This window comes from Periplaneta americana, chromosome 6 (genome assembly GCF_040183065.1).
Source record: "Periplaneta americana isolate PAMFEO1 chromosome 6, P.americana_PAMFEO1_priV1, whole genome shotgun sequence".
NCBI lineage: Eukaryota > Metazoa > Arthropoda > Insecta > Blattodea > Blattidae > Periplaneta > Periplaneta americana.
This window is the reverse complement of record NC_091122.1, coordinates 14,373,803-14,386,512: the sequence shown is the minus strand read 5'-3', so window position 1 is coordinate 14,386,512 and position 12,710 is coordinate 14,373,803. Positions and strand designations below refer to the sequence as shown.

Below are 12,710 nucleotides of genomic sequence, written 5' to 3'. Positions count from 1 at the left end.
GCAGTTGGAAATATTCAGATTGTCAATTAATATAGATAAACACAATATAATATTTTGTTACTCAGTCAAATGACAAATCAATGTAAAATAATGACATATTATATGGTCATTAAGTTTTATATACATGAGCTACAAATTGCAAACATTTTCGCCCATTCAGGCATCTTCAGGCACAATTATACAATATCTCAATATCATAAACACAATATAATATTTGTTACTCAGTCAAATGACAAATCAATGTAAAATAATTACTTATATTATATGGTCATTAAGTTTTATATACATGAGCTGCAAATTGCAAATGTTTTCGCCCATTCAGGCATCTTCAGGCACAATTATACAATATCTCAATATCATAAACACAATATAATATTTGTTACTCAGTCAAATGACAAATCAATGTAAAATAATTACTTATATTATATGGTCATTAAGTTTTATATACATGAGCTACAAATTGCAAACGTTTTCGCCCATTCAGGCATCTTCAGGCACAATTATACAATATCTCAATTGTGCCTGAAGATGTCCGAATGGGCGAAAACGTTTGCAATTTGTAGCTCATGTATATAAAACTTAATGACCATATAATATAAGTCATTATTTTACATTGATTTGTCATTTGACTGAGTAATAAATATTATATTGTGTTTATCCATGATTGTTTGGCCAAACACCTGCATAGAATTGGAATATATCAGTCCCCTAACTGCCCATTGTGCAACTCAAACCAAGAAATGGATTCGGAACACCTCAAAATTTGTGCTTCAGTGGCTGACCATGATAATATCTTTGAAAAATATTGGAGTGCAAGAGGTCAAATGACTTTATTGTTAAACGTCTGGCATTAGAAAACAACAACAACGCTTTCTAATTGAAAGAGTAGGAATTTATAAAAACGTTTCCTATGAAAGTTGTTGGTTTTGAAGAGCTTTATCAAATGGTATCCTATTTGACTCCGACTCCCATTTGGAATTTTAAAGTGATACGCCACTGACCTTACTTCCTGTTAGGGCTAATTGATGAAATCAAGCTTAAGTGAAAGATCACATGCGGTTTAGTTACAAATGTTTTGTCTCGATAATTTTAATGCACTGGTTTCCGAAATAACTGACTGTTACGGGTGGTCTGAAACACTCTGTATATTTAATTACAGAATAGGTTTCAATTGTATTATTTGTGATTATTGAAGTTGTTCTGTTCCAGCTGCGATACGCAACATGTGCTGAGAAGGTGCTCACTTTAATTGGAATTGTGTGTGCTATTGGAGCTGGTGTTTGTGTCCCCATGCAGATGGTTTTGTTTGGGAAAATGACGAATTCTTTTATTTCGTTTGGAGTATATGGGGCTTACAATAAACAAATGTATTCAAATGCTAGGTCTAAGGAAGATCTTATTGGATATCACTGGTAATGCAAACAAAATATTTAGTATATTTATATCGAGTATTTTCCATGTGGGCCAAATATATGAGACTGTTTTGTAGCTATATAGGGTGTCTCAAAAATGGACAGAGAAATTATTTGTGGTAGTAGCCACAGAGTAAAGAAATAAGCCCAGTCCCAATAATGAAAGTTAGACAATCTCTGAAAGATTTAACGAAAGGAAAGAGCATCTGTTATTTGTAGGCAAGACATTCCCGATGTTTGGTTTCTTTTCACTCAAATGATTTCCACATTTTAATAGATAAAATTATCCAAACTCAACTTAACTCAAGGGTGATTTATACAGTGTGTGGAGGGCTGTTCTCGGGTTCTGCGGCCAAGTTAGTTCGATGCCAAATAGTAAACAAATGTCCATATGTATGATGTACACTAACACAACACCTAATCACAAATCATTTTTATTTTACGTCTTGAGAATATTTAAATTGGAAGGTTGAAACCATATTCTTTTGTGTGTGTGTGTGTTTTTAAATTAAAGAACATTCCAGAAAATTGTATCTGTTTATTTCTGAGACACCCTGTATAACCATTTCATTTTTCTGTCTGTCTCTTGTCTGTGTGTCCTTTTAATAAATTTTGAACCAATTGTTTGTCTTTTACTCAACCTTACAATTTAGAGAAGTTTACTAGTGTCAGTACTTGAACCTTAGAACTTACTGTGATAGGTGAGTAGAATAATATTAATATTCGATGACTAAATTGAAATTATAAAGCAATTTTTTTAAGCTTACTCCTCTAAAGTTTTTAGTCCATATATATTTCATTCATGGTTTTCTAGCAGTTAAATATCATGGTTGCCATTGATTCCTAAATTCGTGGGTTGAAATCTGGCTTAGTGTGTTAAATTTTTAACATGATACAAAATCCTTTACATATCTTCCTTGAGAATTGCCTGTAACTCCTTATGTCCATGGACATTATTGCCCTTTGCCTTTGCCATGTTTGAAGCCATGAAAGTTAGATCTAAATGGCAAGCATGGTACCCACTGAAAATGACAACAACTACAGCCTGTTGCAAATGATTCATTTTGGTATTAACTTCCATGTGTAGCAGAAATTCTGATATTGTCTTGTGGTTACTTGATATACTTTCAAATATGTACTGTAAAAGCTTTTTTAGATTTCTGACACTTACGTGAACTAGAGTAAAGTATGTAGTACGAGATTGTTAAACTCTGACATTATTTATCTGCACACAATTTTACAGGGTAGAGCCCAGAAAAGTAGAGACGGCAACAGTAGTAGACCTCTCAAAAGACACAAATGAATTTGCCACCGGCATGATCATAGTGGGGACGGTGCAGTTCTTCTTTGGAACTCTTTTTATTGTGACTCTCAGCTATGCAGCACAAGTACAGGTGAGAGTCTCATAACATGTTTGTGTTACATTATTCTATTATTTGTTTCAAAAGTATATCCAGTACCATTATTTAGTCTTAGATACATAACAGTCTATTGGCTTATTATGTTTGTCCTCAGATTTTCCATTGTCTGAATGGTTAAATTCGTATCAGTAATTCTTTTATTAAATCCAGAATTATTCATTTTCCATATACAGAATATGTAAACTAATTAATAATATGTTCTCCAACATTGTTTATGGATGACTCCCAATGTTCTGGCATTTTTAATTCCGTGTCTGAAGAAATCGGTGGTTTGGAGTTGAAGAAATCGTCAAGCCAGTTTTGAAGAGCAACTTCGTTACTAAAAGAGATCCCCCAGAAATAGCTGGATAGAGAGCGGAAAAGATTAAAATCTGATGGAGCAAAATCAAGAGAATATGGGATAACTTCCCAACCAAGCTGTTTGATAACTACTTTTGTAATGATAGAAGTATGCGGACAGACATTGCCATGATGTAAAGCCACTTGTTGCAATCTTCCTAGTCATTTTTCTTGAATTGCGGCTTCAAGGAGACTGAGTTGTTGGCTATAGATCTCAGCAGTGATGGTTACAGTCATGAGAAGCAATTTATTTAGATGGCTTCTTCTTTGTTCCACTAGATGTACAACATTAGCTTATGTGGATGGACACCAAATTTTAGATGGATAGTTTTATGTTAGAGCTCAGCCATTCCTTACGGTTCTTGTTGTTGATGTAAAGACACTATTTTTTGTCGCCACAAGTAATAGTCTGAAACAAAAACAATCGATGTTGTTGATGAGCTAAACTATGACCAGCAAGCAAAGAAGCACAAACGGTAACACACTGATTTTGTTTTCACTCAAAATGCATGGTACCAAAACACCCTATTTTTAAACTTTTCCTATGGAATTCAAGATGTATGATGAATGAATGGTCACAGTTCATTATAATGAACGGCGATTCAAATTACGAATTTTCTGACTGAAGCGAGTTGGAGAGCGATCAAGCTGGGCATTTAAATACTTAATGTATTGCAACTACAATAGTAAGAGTAACATTTGCCTAATTTGTTTACAGGTTTTGAGAGCTCGAATTGCATATTTTAAGGCCATTCTTTACCATGAAATAGGTTGGTTTGATCTACAAAGTCCACGGGATATAAGTAATAACATTATTAGGTAAGTGACTGTTTCTTTCTATGAAATTTTGTGCTTCTTATTTTAAATGTGATTAACTTACGATTTTCTATGACCAATATAAAATGACATCAAAAAACTTTTTCCTTGCGTTTTAACTATGTCCTGATTATACCTATGCAGTGTAAAATATTACCATGGCAACTGAAACTTACGATTAAGCAAAGCCTGCATGGTAAAAAACAAAGTACAATAAAAATGGAAGGAAAAAGTTTTTGATCTTACTGTATACAGGGTTAGTTAAAAGTCCCACACCACCTAAATAACTTTTGAAGCATATGGTTCAGTGATATGAAACTTGGTAGCCTATGTGAGGATAACCATATACTAAGAACTCAATAATGGTATTACCGAGTTTTTTGTACTTCCGGTTTAACCGGAAGTAACTCCAACTCTCTTATTTTAAATGGAATACCCAATATATATTTTTATTTTTGAATAGTGCTCATTAAGAGCTTTTCAAAAAGTACCCACACTTGATACTTCTGTACAAATTCAGTGTTGCTAAGTCAAGAAAACAGGAAAGTGTATCGAATATTAAAATAATAAAATACTCCTTCCTTAATAAAAACAAAACAAAGCTAGCTCACCTTCTAAATTATGTGTTCAAATTGGTAGCCCTCAGCTGCTTTACAATGTATCACTCGATCATAGAAACAATTTAAGGAATGATTTAACCAGGCTTTAGGAATATCTTGCACCACTTCCATTTTTATTTAGCAACACTGAATTTGTACAGAAGTATCAAGTGTGGGTACTTTTTGAAAAGCTCTTAATGAACTTTATTAAAAAATTAAAAAATATATTGGGTGTTCCATTTAAAATAAGAGAGTTGGAGTTACTTCCGGTTAAACCGGAAGTAGAAAAAACTCGGTAATACCATTATTGAGTTCTTAGTATATGGTTATTCCCACATACCAAGTTTCATGTCACTGAACCACATGCTTCAAAAGTTATTTGGGTGGTGCGGGACTTTTAACTAACCCTGTATATATTTTTTTCCATTGAGAAGTAAAAAGGAATATTTTCTTACACAGGATGATTCAGGAGGAATTGTAAATATTTTAGGATGTGGTAGTATGGACTATTCTGAGTAAAAATTCATATAATTTTGAATGGGTGTGTCGGAGATATTTGAATGTTACGCATAAGCGTTACATGTGGCAAGAAAGGAAGACAAATGACTTAACAAGCCACCAGCATAGCTCAGTCGGCGGAGGTGCTTGCTTTCTGAACCGGAGTTGCGCTTGGCGTGGGTTCCACTCCCACATGGGCTGATTACCTGGTTGGGTTTTTTCCTAGTTTTCCCCAACCGTAAGGTAAATGCCAGGTAATCTATGGCGAATCCTTGTTCTCAACTCACTAAAATACCATCTTGCTATCCCCAATCCCATCGATGTTAAATCTAGCAGTTGATACAGCGCCATTAAATAACCTGCAAAAAAAAAAAAAAGAACAGTTCAGTGCACTTTTACGCTCATTTGATAACAGTAAGTGTTGCTGAGGTCATCTTGTTCTTTTATGAGTGCGATCAATGAAAAACGGTATATGGATTTATTTTCCTCAAAAATATATCCCCTAGTCCACCGGAATATTCTTTCAATATGCAGTGTTCAATAATTTTTTGTATACATTGCCTGCTCGCAAACTATGGTAACATTAATAATATAGTTTACAGATACCGGTATCTCTTTTTTGCAGGCTTGTAAACAATTTGTACGATGGGCTGGGTGAAAAGCTTGGTGTGATGGTGTACACGTCTGTTGCGTCCGTAACGTGTCTCAGTGTTGCAATAGGGTATGGCTGGAAGCTGTCCCTCGTGACATTGATAGTCTTCCCTCTAGTCATGATACTGTCAGTCATATCCAAGAAGGTAATGCTGGTAAAGGAGAGTGTCACATCGTAGTTCACTTGTTGCAAATGAGTGGTTATTGTGCTGGACATTACAAAACAGGTTCACTGATCCTAACTCTGCTGAGGATTGTGGATTTTCAATAGCGATAAATGCCCTTAGTATGACTTCCTTCAGAAGACGAGCAAAGCCCCAGATCCCATGTTACAGTACATACAGTGTCTGTCCTAAATAAAAAGGTTCTGTGTAAGATTGTGGTAGAAATTTTGAAGGAGTTTCTTGAAATTCTACATTATCATTTATAAAGACACACATTCATTTTTAAATGTGTGTGTGTATCTAATGCCTACTCACTTCACTTTGCGTGATTCGGGTTCCGCATACTGCAGATAGATGGCAGGAGTGTGACCCATTTTCAAATTGCACACCACGTAGGCGGGCCACATTATGCATGATGTGTATCTGTGAAGAGTTATGTCATGTACTAGGGTGAGTGTAAGTGTAAGTGTAGTGTAGGGAATGGGTGAGGATGATGATGAAGATGAGGAAGGGAGAAGGGGAAACCTGGTGCCTGTACGTAGCTTACTCCTATCGAATAGCACCAAGGGGGCTGCCAGGTTTAACGTCCCCATCCGACGGATAAATCACTATCAACAGTGACATATGCCTTCCCTTCATATGCACTGCAGAGATTTAACTCAGGCGTATTGGTGCACAATTTAGTGATTAGAAGTTGTGCACTGCCATCTCTCCTAGTCTCGAGATAGAAATTTTACAAGAAAATTTCTGACCCCACCAGGAATCGAACCTGGGCTGGCTAGTCTGGAGGCAGACATTCTATCACTGAGCTAACTCGGCTGACTATTTTTTAAATGTACAAACTAATAATTATTTTACTCCTATCAATTGTCATTATATTTTCATGTTTATAATTCCGGATCCCAGTGGTCAACCTCACTTGAGGACTGAGTAGCCAGAGTTTTTATACTGGTACGCGTAAAATCGTTAGTTTTATTGTAGTTGTTAGATTCAGTACTTGATGTTTACATTTGGATCTGATTAGACTGTTAAAAAAAGAACACTTAATAATTGGAACCTCTTTTGATAGTTTTTTCCCCATTAAAAAGCTAAATGTTCTTCAGGTTGGAAAGTGGTTGACTAATCAGGAGAACAAAGCTTATTTATATGCTGAGAAAGTGGCAGAAGACGCGATCATCAATATCAGAACTGTCTCCGCTTACCAAGGCGAGAAACTGGAGAACAAAAGGTGAGCAAGTCTTGCATCATGCCTTTAAATTTTCCATGAAAACGCTAACAAACACAGAAGCAAAGGTTGGCTGTTGTAAGTTGCACATATTTTATAAACACATGATCAGGAAACTTTGACTTGTTCCACTTTAGTAGTGACTTAATTTAACGAATGTATAGGGTTTTCAAAGGTAAGAGGTACAGTGTGGTAACTTTGATTGCTTATATTTTCTACACAGTCTTAAGAATTCTGACACTGGCTTATGACACAAGAAAAGAGATTTTTTGCATCACCACCCATTGCCACAACTAGATCGTAGATGTTAAATGTGTCCTCCATTTTCTTCTTTACAAGTAACAGCCTCTCTTCGAGCTCGTGTTCTGGAATATCTACCACAGTGTGTGCTATGGAGCCCTTCAACTCCTCAGTTTCGCAGATTTGCTCCAGAGCATTCTTTTCTTCAGATAGCCTCACATCCAATAATTTGTTGGGTTAATATCTGGCGATCTTGAGAGCCAAGTTACGGGAAAGTACCTACTGATACTAACAAGACCACCAAAAATGTTATGTAAAAATTCTTTTATCAGGTTAAAGATGTGGATACATGAATATGATATTTTAAAGTTTATGTTTTTTAAAAATGATATTGCGTAATTTTGAAACATATTCAAATAGCGAATTCAAATTGCATGGGCCAGCTCTGAAACCATTTCGGGTACCGCAGAAAAGTCACTGAAAGACTCCGTCCACATCCCTAATAACATGGAATAAGCTTGATATGAGTTTGCCAGAGATAATACCATTTCGTTCCACAAAAAGTAGAAGTTAATGAAACACACATTTACTTAAATTTATTTCTTTGGAAATATTTAATTACAACAGGAGAATCAGAAACAAACACGTTGTCATGGTGATACAAAAAATACCAGAGTTCTAAAAAAAATGTAAAGGAGGTATTCGACTGTAATTGATATGCTTTGTATTTTGTTTCACTGCCATTGTTTTGGGTATTTGGTTGCACAGATACAGAAATAGGCTGGAGTCCAGTGAACAAGCTTTCGTCCGTGCTGGCAGCTTCCATGGAATCATGGCCGGCCTGCTGTGGTTCTTGATATATTGCAGTTACGCAGTCGCATTCTATTATGGACTCAAACTGACGATGAGGGAAAGCCAGAACTACACGCCATCAGTACTTATTGTGGTGAGCAGTAATTAAACTCCTCCAAGAAGTAAATATTAGCAGTGTTGTGATTGCCTGTCTCTCACATCATCTCAGTTTGTTGCTTGTGGTTGCCAGAGTGTAATGTAAGTTTCATGAGTACAAAAGAAGAGTTTAAGCCACTGTCATTTTTGTCGCATTTTGCTACACGACTTATAAAAATGAAAAAAAATTTACTTTCATTGTAAATGTGCAAAAATGGGGTACCAGTAACCACAGTGGACTTGAGAAAAATTGAGAAACAAAGATAATTATGGAGAAAATGATATCGGAGATGTTTATGAACTAGTTAGTTCTAGAAAATCTAAATTTAAATGAAATGGGCAATGTTTAAGAAAGTATTGAGCAATAGATCTTCAGGAATGGATTTCAAAAAGAGATGATATACTAGTGGTGGTGGTGATGGCAGCAGCGGAGGCAGTGGCTGTAGTGGTGGCAGCATTGGCGAGGGTGGTCTAATGGCACTAGGGTTAGTTGATTTGCATCATTTTCCCTTTGGCTTCCCAATATTAATTAATTATTTGTTTAGTTATTTACTCATTTTTATTTATTCGTTTAGTTATTTACTTATTTATTTGTTTAGTTATTTACTTATTTATTTGTTTAGTTATTTACTAATGTTTATTTATTTGTTTAGTTATTTACTAAGGTAAAGGTATCCCCGTAACATGCCATGAAGGACTTGGGGGGGCATGGAGGTAGAGCCCCATGCTTTCCATGACCTCGGCACTAGAATGAGGTGGTGTGGTTGGCATCACGCTCTGACCGCCTTTTACCCCCAGGAAAGACCCGGTACTCAATTTTGTAGGAGGCTGAGTGAACCTCCGTTCTGAAAGTTTGGCAACCGGAAAAAATCCTGTCATCACCTGGGATCGAACCCCGGACCTTCCAGTCCGTAGCCAGCTGCTCTACCAACTGAGCTACCTGGCCGCCCGTTTAGTTATTTACTAATTTTTATTTATTTGTTTAGTTATTCACTAATTTTTATTTATTTGTTTAGTTATTTACTTATTTATTTGTTTAGTTATTTACTTATTTATTTGTTTAGTTATTTACTAACTTTTATTTATTCGTTTAGTTATTTACTAATTTTTATTTATTTGTTTGCTCATTATTTTATTTATTTATTTCTTGTTTGTTTTTGTTTACTGTTTTCCTTGCTGGCTCTAAGATACCATTGATGATTGTTTTTATTGCTTTCTAATTTCTGCACTATTATAATTGCTTTCATACATACAAGTATTGTAATGACTTTTTGTTGATTGTACAGAATTATCTATTTCATTTTATAATTTCATATAATGTGTTGCGTAATACAGAACTTTCAAACTGTTCTATCATGCTCGTCACAAAAGCACCTTCGAAAACAGAAAGATTTATAAAGAGTATTCTGAAAGGCAACTCATAATAATAAATTAATATATTAATACAGTATATTAATTGAAAACGAGACCAAAACAAATTTTAATCCCTACAACAAAACAGGTAAATGTTTAAAATATGTTAATATGACTTTCGTGTCACATGTGACTGTCATCAAATTCTGTGCTTCTGTATTTTATTTGCAGGTGTTTTTCTGCGTGCAGATTGGAATCGTAACTTCCCTTCATCTCCACAATTATATCTATGTGATAATTAAAGCTAAAATTTCGTCAAATGAGGTAAGTAGAGTGTCTGTTTAGTTATTATAGATCATCTTAGCTGGTTTAGGAATTCTTAGCATGAAAATATTACATTCAGAATCTTCTCAGTATGTCACATCAATATACAAACGACTGGAAAACTGGCTTTTCAAACAAGAGACTCGGCTTCAAATCCCACTGACTCCAAATGAAATTTTTAATTGATGAAGACTACTAGAAGAGGTTTCCTGTTTCCTTGTTATTATTATACTATTTCTTCTTTCATCATCCTCCTCCTCCTCCTCCTCCTCCTCCTCCTCATCATCATCATCATCATCATCATCATCATCATCCTCCTCCTCATGTTTCTGTTGCTGTAATTTGGTTTATTTCCCCATTTTTCTTATAGATATCTTTGACTACTGGTCTTAATGAAAGTATTGAAAACAAATGAATGTTACTTGTAGATAAATTTATTGTACTTGTTCTTAATTTAAACCTTAATAGAGGGATACTTTTACTGTAAAAACTATAGGTTTATAATGTGATGAGTTCAATAGTAATTACAATATAAGATACATTGAAATTTTCTAACATTTGCAGATGTTTAGTGCAATAGACAGAATACCAACAATTGACGTGGATAATACTGATGGAAACACTTTATTGGATTCAACGGGTTCAGTCACATTCAGCAGTGTTCATTTCTGCTATCCAGCCAATACAAGTGTCAAGGTATGATGCACTATTCGAAGAGAACAATCAGTCCTTGTTCCTGTGTAATGATTTCTTTTCCAGTACTGGAGCACACCACTTCTTCACCTTGCCGTTGAGTTATTATTCAATCAGACCTGCATCCACTTTTTTTGATCTTGACTTCTGCAGGTCCTGCAGGGAATATCCTTCCACATATCTGAAGGACAAAGTGTTGTTCTGACGGGCAATTCTGGCTGTGGTAAGACAACATGTCTGCGCCTGATACATCGCTTCTATGATCCACAGTATGGAACAGTTAAGTGGAAAATAATATGCACTTTAGACGGAATAACTCCGAATTCCCATTTTATATTTTATTACAGTAAAAACCTGATATAATGCGGACCGATATACAGGGCTTCAGATATACTGTAATAAAAGCATGTTCTCTTGTGGAGGGCGGAGGGGTAGACATCCATGAAGGTGTCAGGGGAGGCTTATATGTTCAGTGTCCCCCAGCTGTGCATTCCCCATTCTTTTCTGTATCTTTAATTATTTTGTATTATATTTTAAATTTTTATAATAGATTTTACAGATTGTAGTACTGGCTAGCAATAGTCAATTAGTCACCAACACTAGCCAACGTAAGTTACACAAGTCAATCTGTATTGTTGGAAACAGCAGCTGTGAATGAAATGCTAACGGAGTCTAGCAGTCGTGCAAACAAGCTTTCGGGGTGTTTCGCAGTTATCTTTGTGAAGTGAAGTAGTGTATAAAAATGATTGACATACCTGAACCATTAGATTTGTTAGATATTTTACTTGGGTTGATTATCTGGTTAAGTTTCTCCGAATTTTCCCCAACTGTAAGGCGAATGTCATGTAATTCTATAACGATCTCGGATCCTGGCAAATACCATCTTGTTGCCACTAATTCCAGGGACAGGCATATAAGCAGTCAGGGTGTGGTGTCAAGACAAGATCCAGTCAGAAGTAAAATAATACACAATAACCAATGCCTCGAACAAGTACAAAATTTCAACTATCTGGGTTGTGAAATATGAAGGGTCCAGGGGAAAAACCTGTTAAGTCCAAAATTATCAATTTTTTGTTTTGGATGCCATGTAATACCTCAGGCAGTAGAGATTTCTGTGGTTTAATTATACAGAGTAAGAACTTGATTAAGCCAGAAATATTTGAAGAATGATTCCGCAGCGACAACAGAATGTAATGGACCTTGAAAGTTTTAACTTGCTCTCCTGTAAAAATAGTAAAATGTGACTTAGCAGGTTCTTCCCCTGGACCCTTCATATTTTATCAAAATGAAAAAAAATGTGAACAAGAAAATTAACAAATTCACACAAATTCTAGGAATAATAAACAATACATTAAAAGCTAAATTAGTACAAAAATCTACAAGAATAAAAATATATAATACACTAGCATTACCCTCCCTTTTATATGGAAGCGAGATTTGGACATTAAAGAAGAACAGAATCAAAGCAACGGAAATGAAATTTTTCAGGAGGACAGCAGGATATACTCTTTTAGACTGAAAAAGGAATGAAGAAATTTTAGAACAATTAGAAGTAGAGTCAGTAGAAAAAAAATCAACAAATACAAATTAAATTGACTAGATCATGTAAGAAGAATGGAAAATTCAAGAATCCCAAAAATTATGCGGCATAAACCTAGAGGACATCGTCGACCAGGAAGACTGCTAGATGGGGCCGAAACAGGTCTACAGAGGCCTAATTCGTGAAGGATGATGATGATGATGATGATGATGTGGTGTCTTCGGAACAGGAGAAAAGAGGTTTTCATTACATTGTAAAAGTGTCAGACTATTTGCTTGAAGATGTGGTACCGGTATCATAATGTAACGCAGTGCTTTAAATACAGAAGAATGCTGTCAACTTTCCTTTCCTGCTAAGGGGCTTATAAAATCCAGTGTAGTATTTTAAAATCTGTACAATCTTAAAATGCACTGAAGGAAAGCGAATTTAAATTATTTAGATACAAAAAACTGAGACTTAATCATAACATTTTATTACAATATTGCGA

The 12,710-nt window shown here is 35.2% G+C and overlaps 1 protein-coding gene and 1 long non-coding RNA gene across 2 annotated transcripts in view; one reads left to right on the top strand and one right to left on the bottom strand.

The window, feature by feature from the left end:
- LOC138701016 (ATP-dependent translocase ABCB1-like) overlaps positions 1–12,710 on the top strand; it is a 60,402-nt gene that overhangs the window by 5,509 nt on the left and 42,183 nt on the right. The window contains exons 2-10 of the mRNA XM_069827512.1: positions 1,210–1,412; positions 2,656–2,806; positions 3,891–3,991; positions 5,711–5,882; positions 7,004–7,128; positions 8,134–8,311; positions 9,898–9,990; positions 10,555–10,686; positions 10,837–10,962. Of these exons, the coding sequence (XP_069683613.1) occupies positions 1,210–1,412; positions 2,656–2,806; positions 3,891–3,991; positions 5,711–5,882; positions 7,004–7,128; positions 8,134–8,311; positions 9,898–9,990; positions 10,555–10,686; positions 10,837–10,962 (1,281 nt within the window). The remainder of the gene's footprint in view (positions 1–1,209; positions 1,413–2,655; positions 2,807–3,890; positions 3,992–5,710; positions 5,883–7,003; positions 7,129–8,133; positions 8,312–9,897; positions 9,991–10,554; positions 10,687–10,836; positions 10,963–12,710) is intronic.
- The window catches only part of LOC138701021 (uncharacterized), a 28,863-nt gene continuing 18,954 nt past the window's right edge, over positions 2,802–12,710 (bottom strand). Inside the window, exons 2-3 of the long non-coding RNA XR_011332424.1 lie at positions 5,292–5,444; positions 2,802–3,581 (exon numbers count right to left, since the gene is read on the bottom strand). This is a non-coding gene — a long non-coding RNA (uncharacterized lncRNA). The remainder of the gene's footprint in view (positions 3,582–5,291; positions 5,445–12,710) is intronic.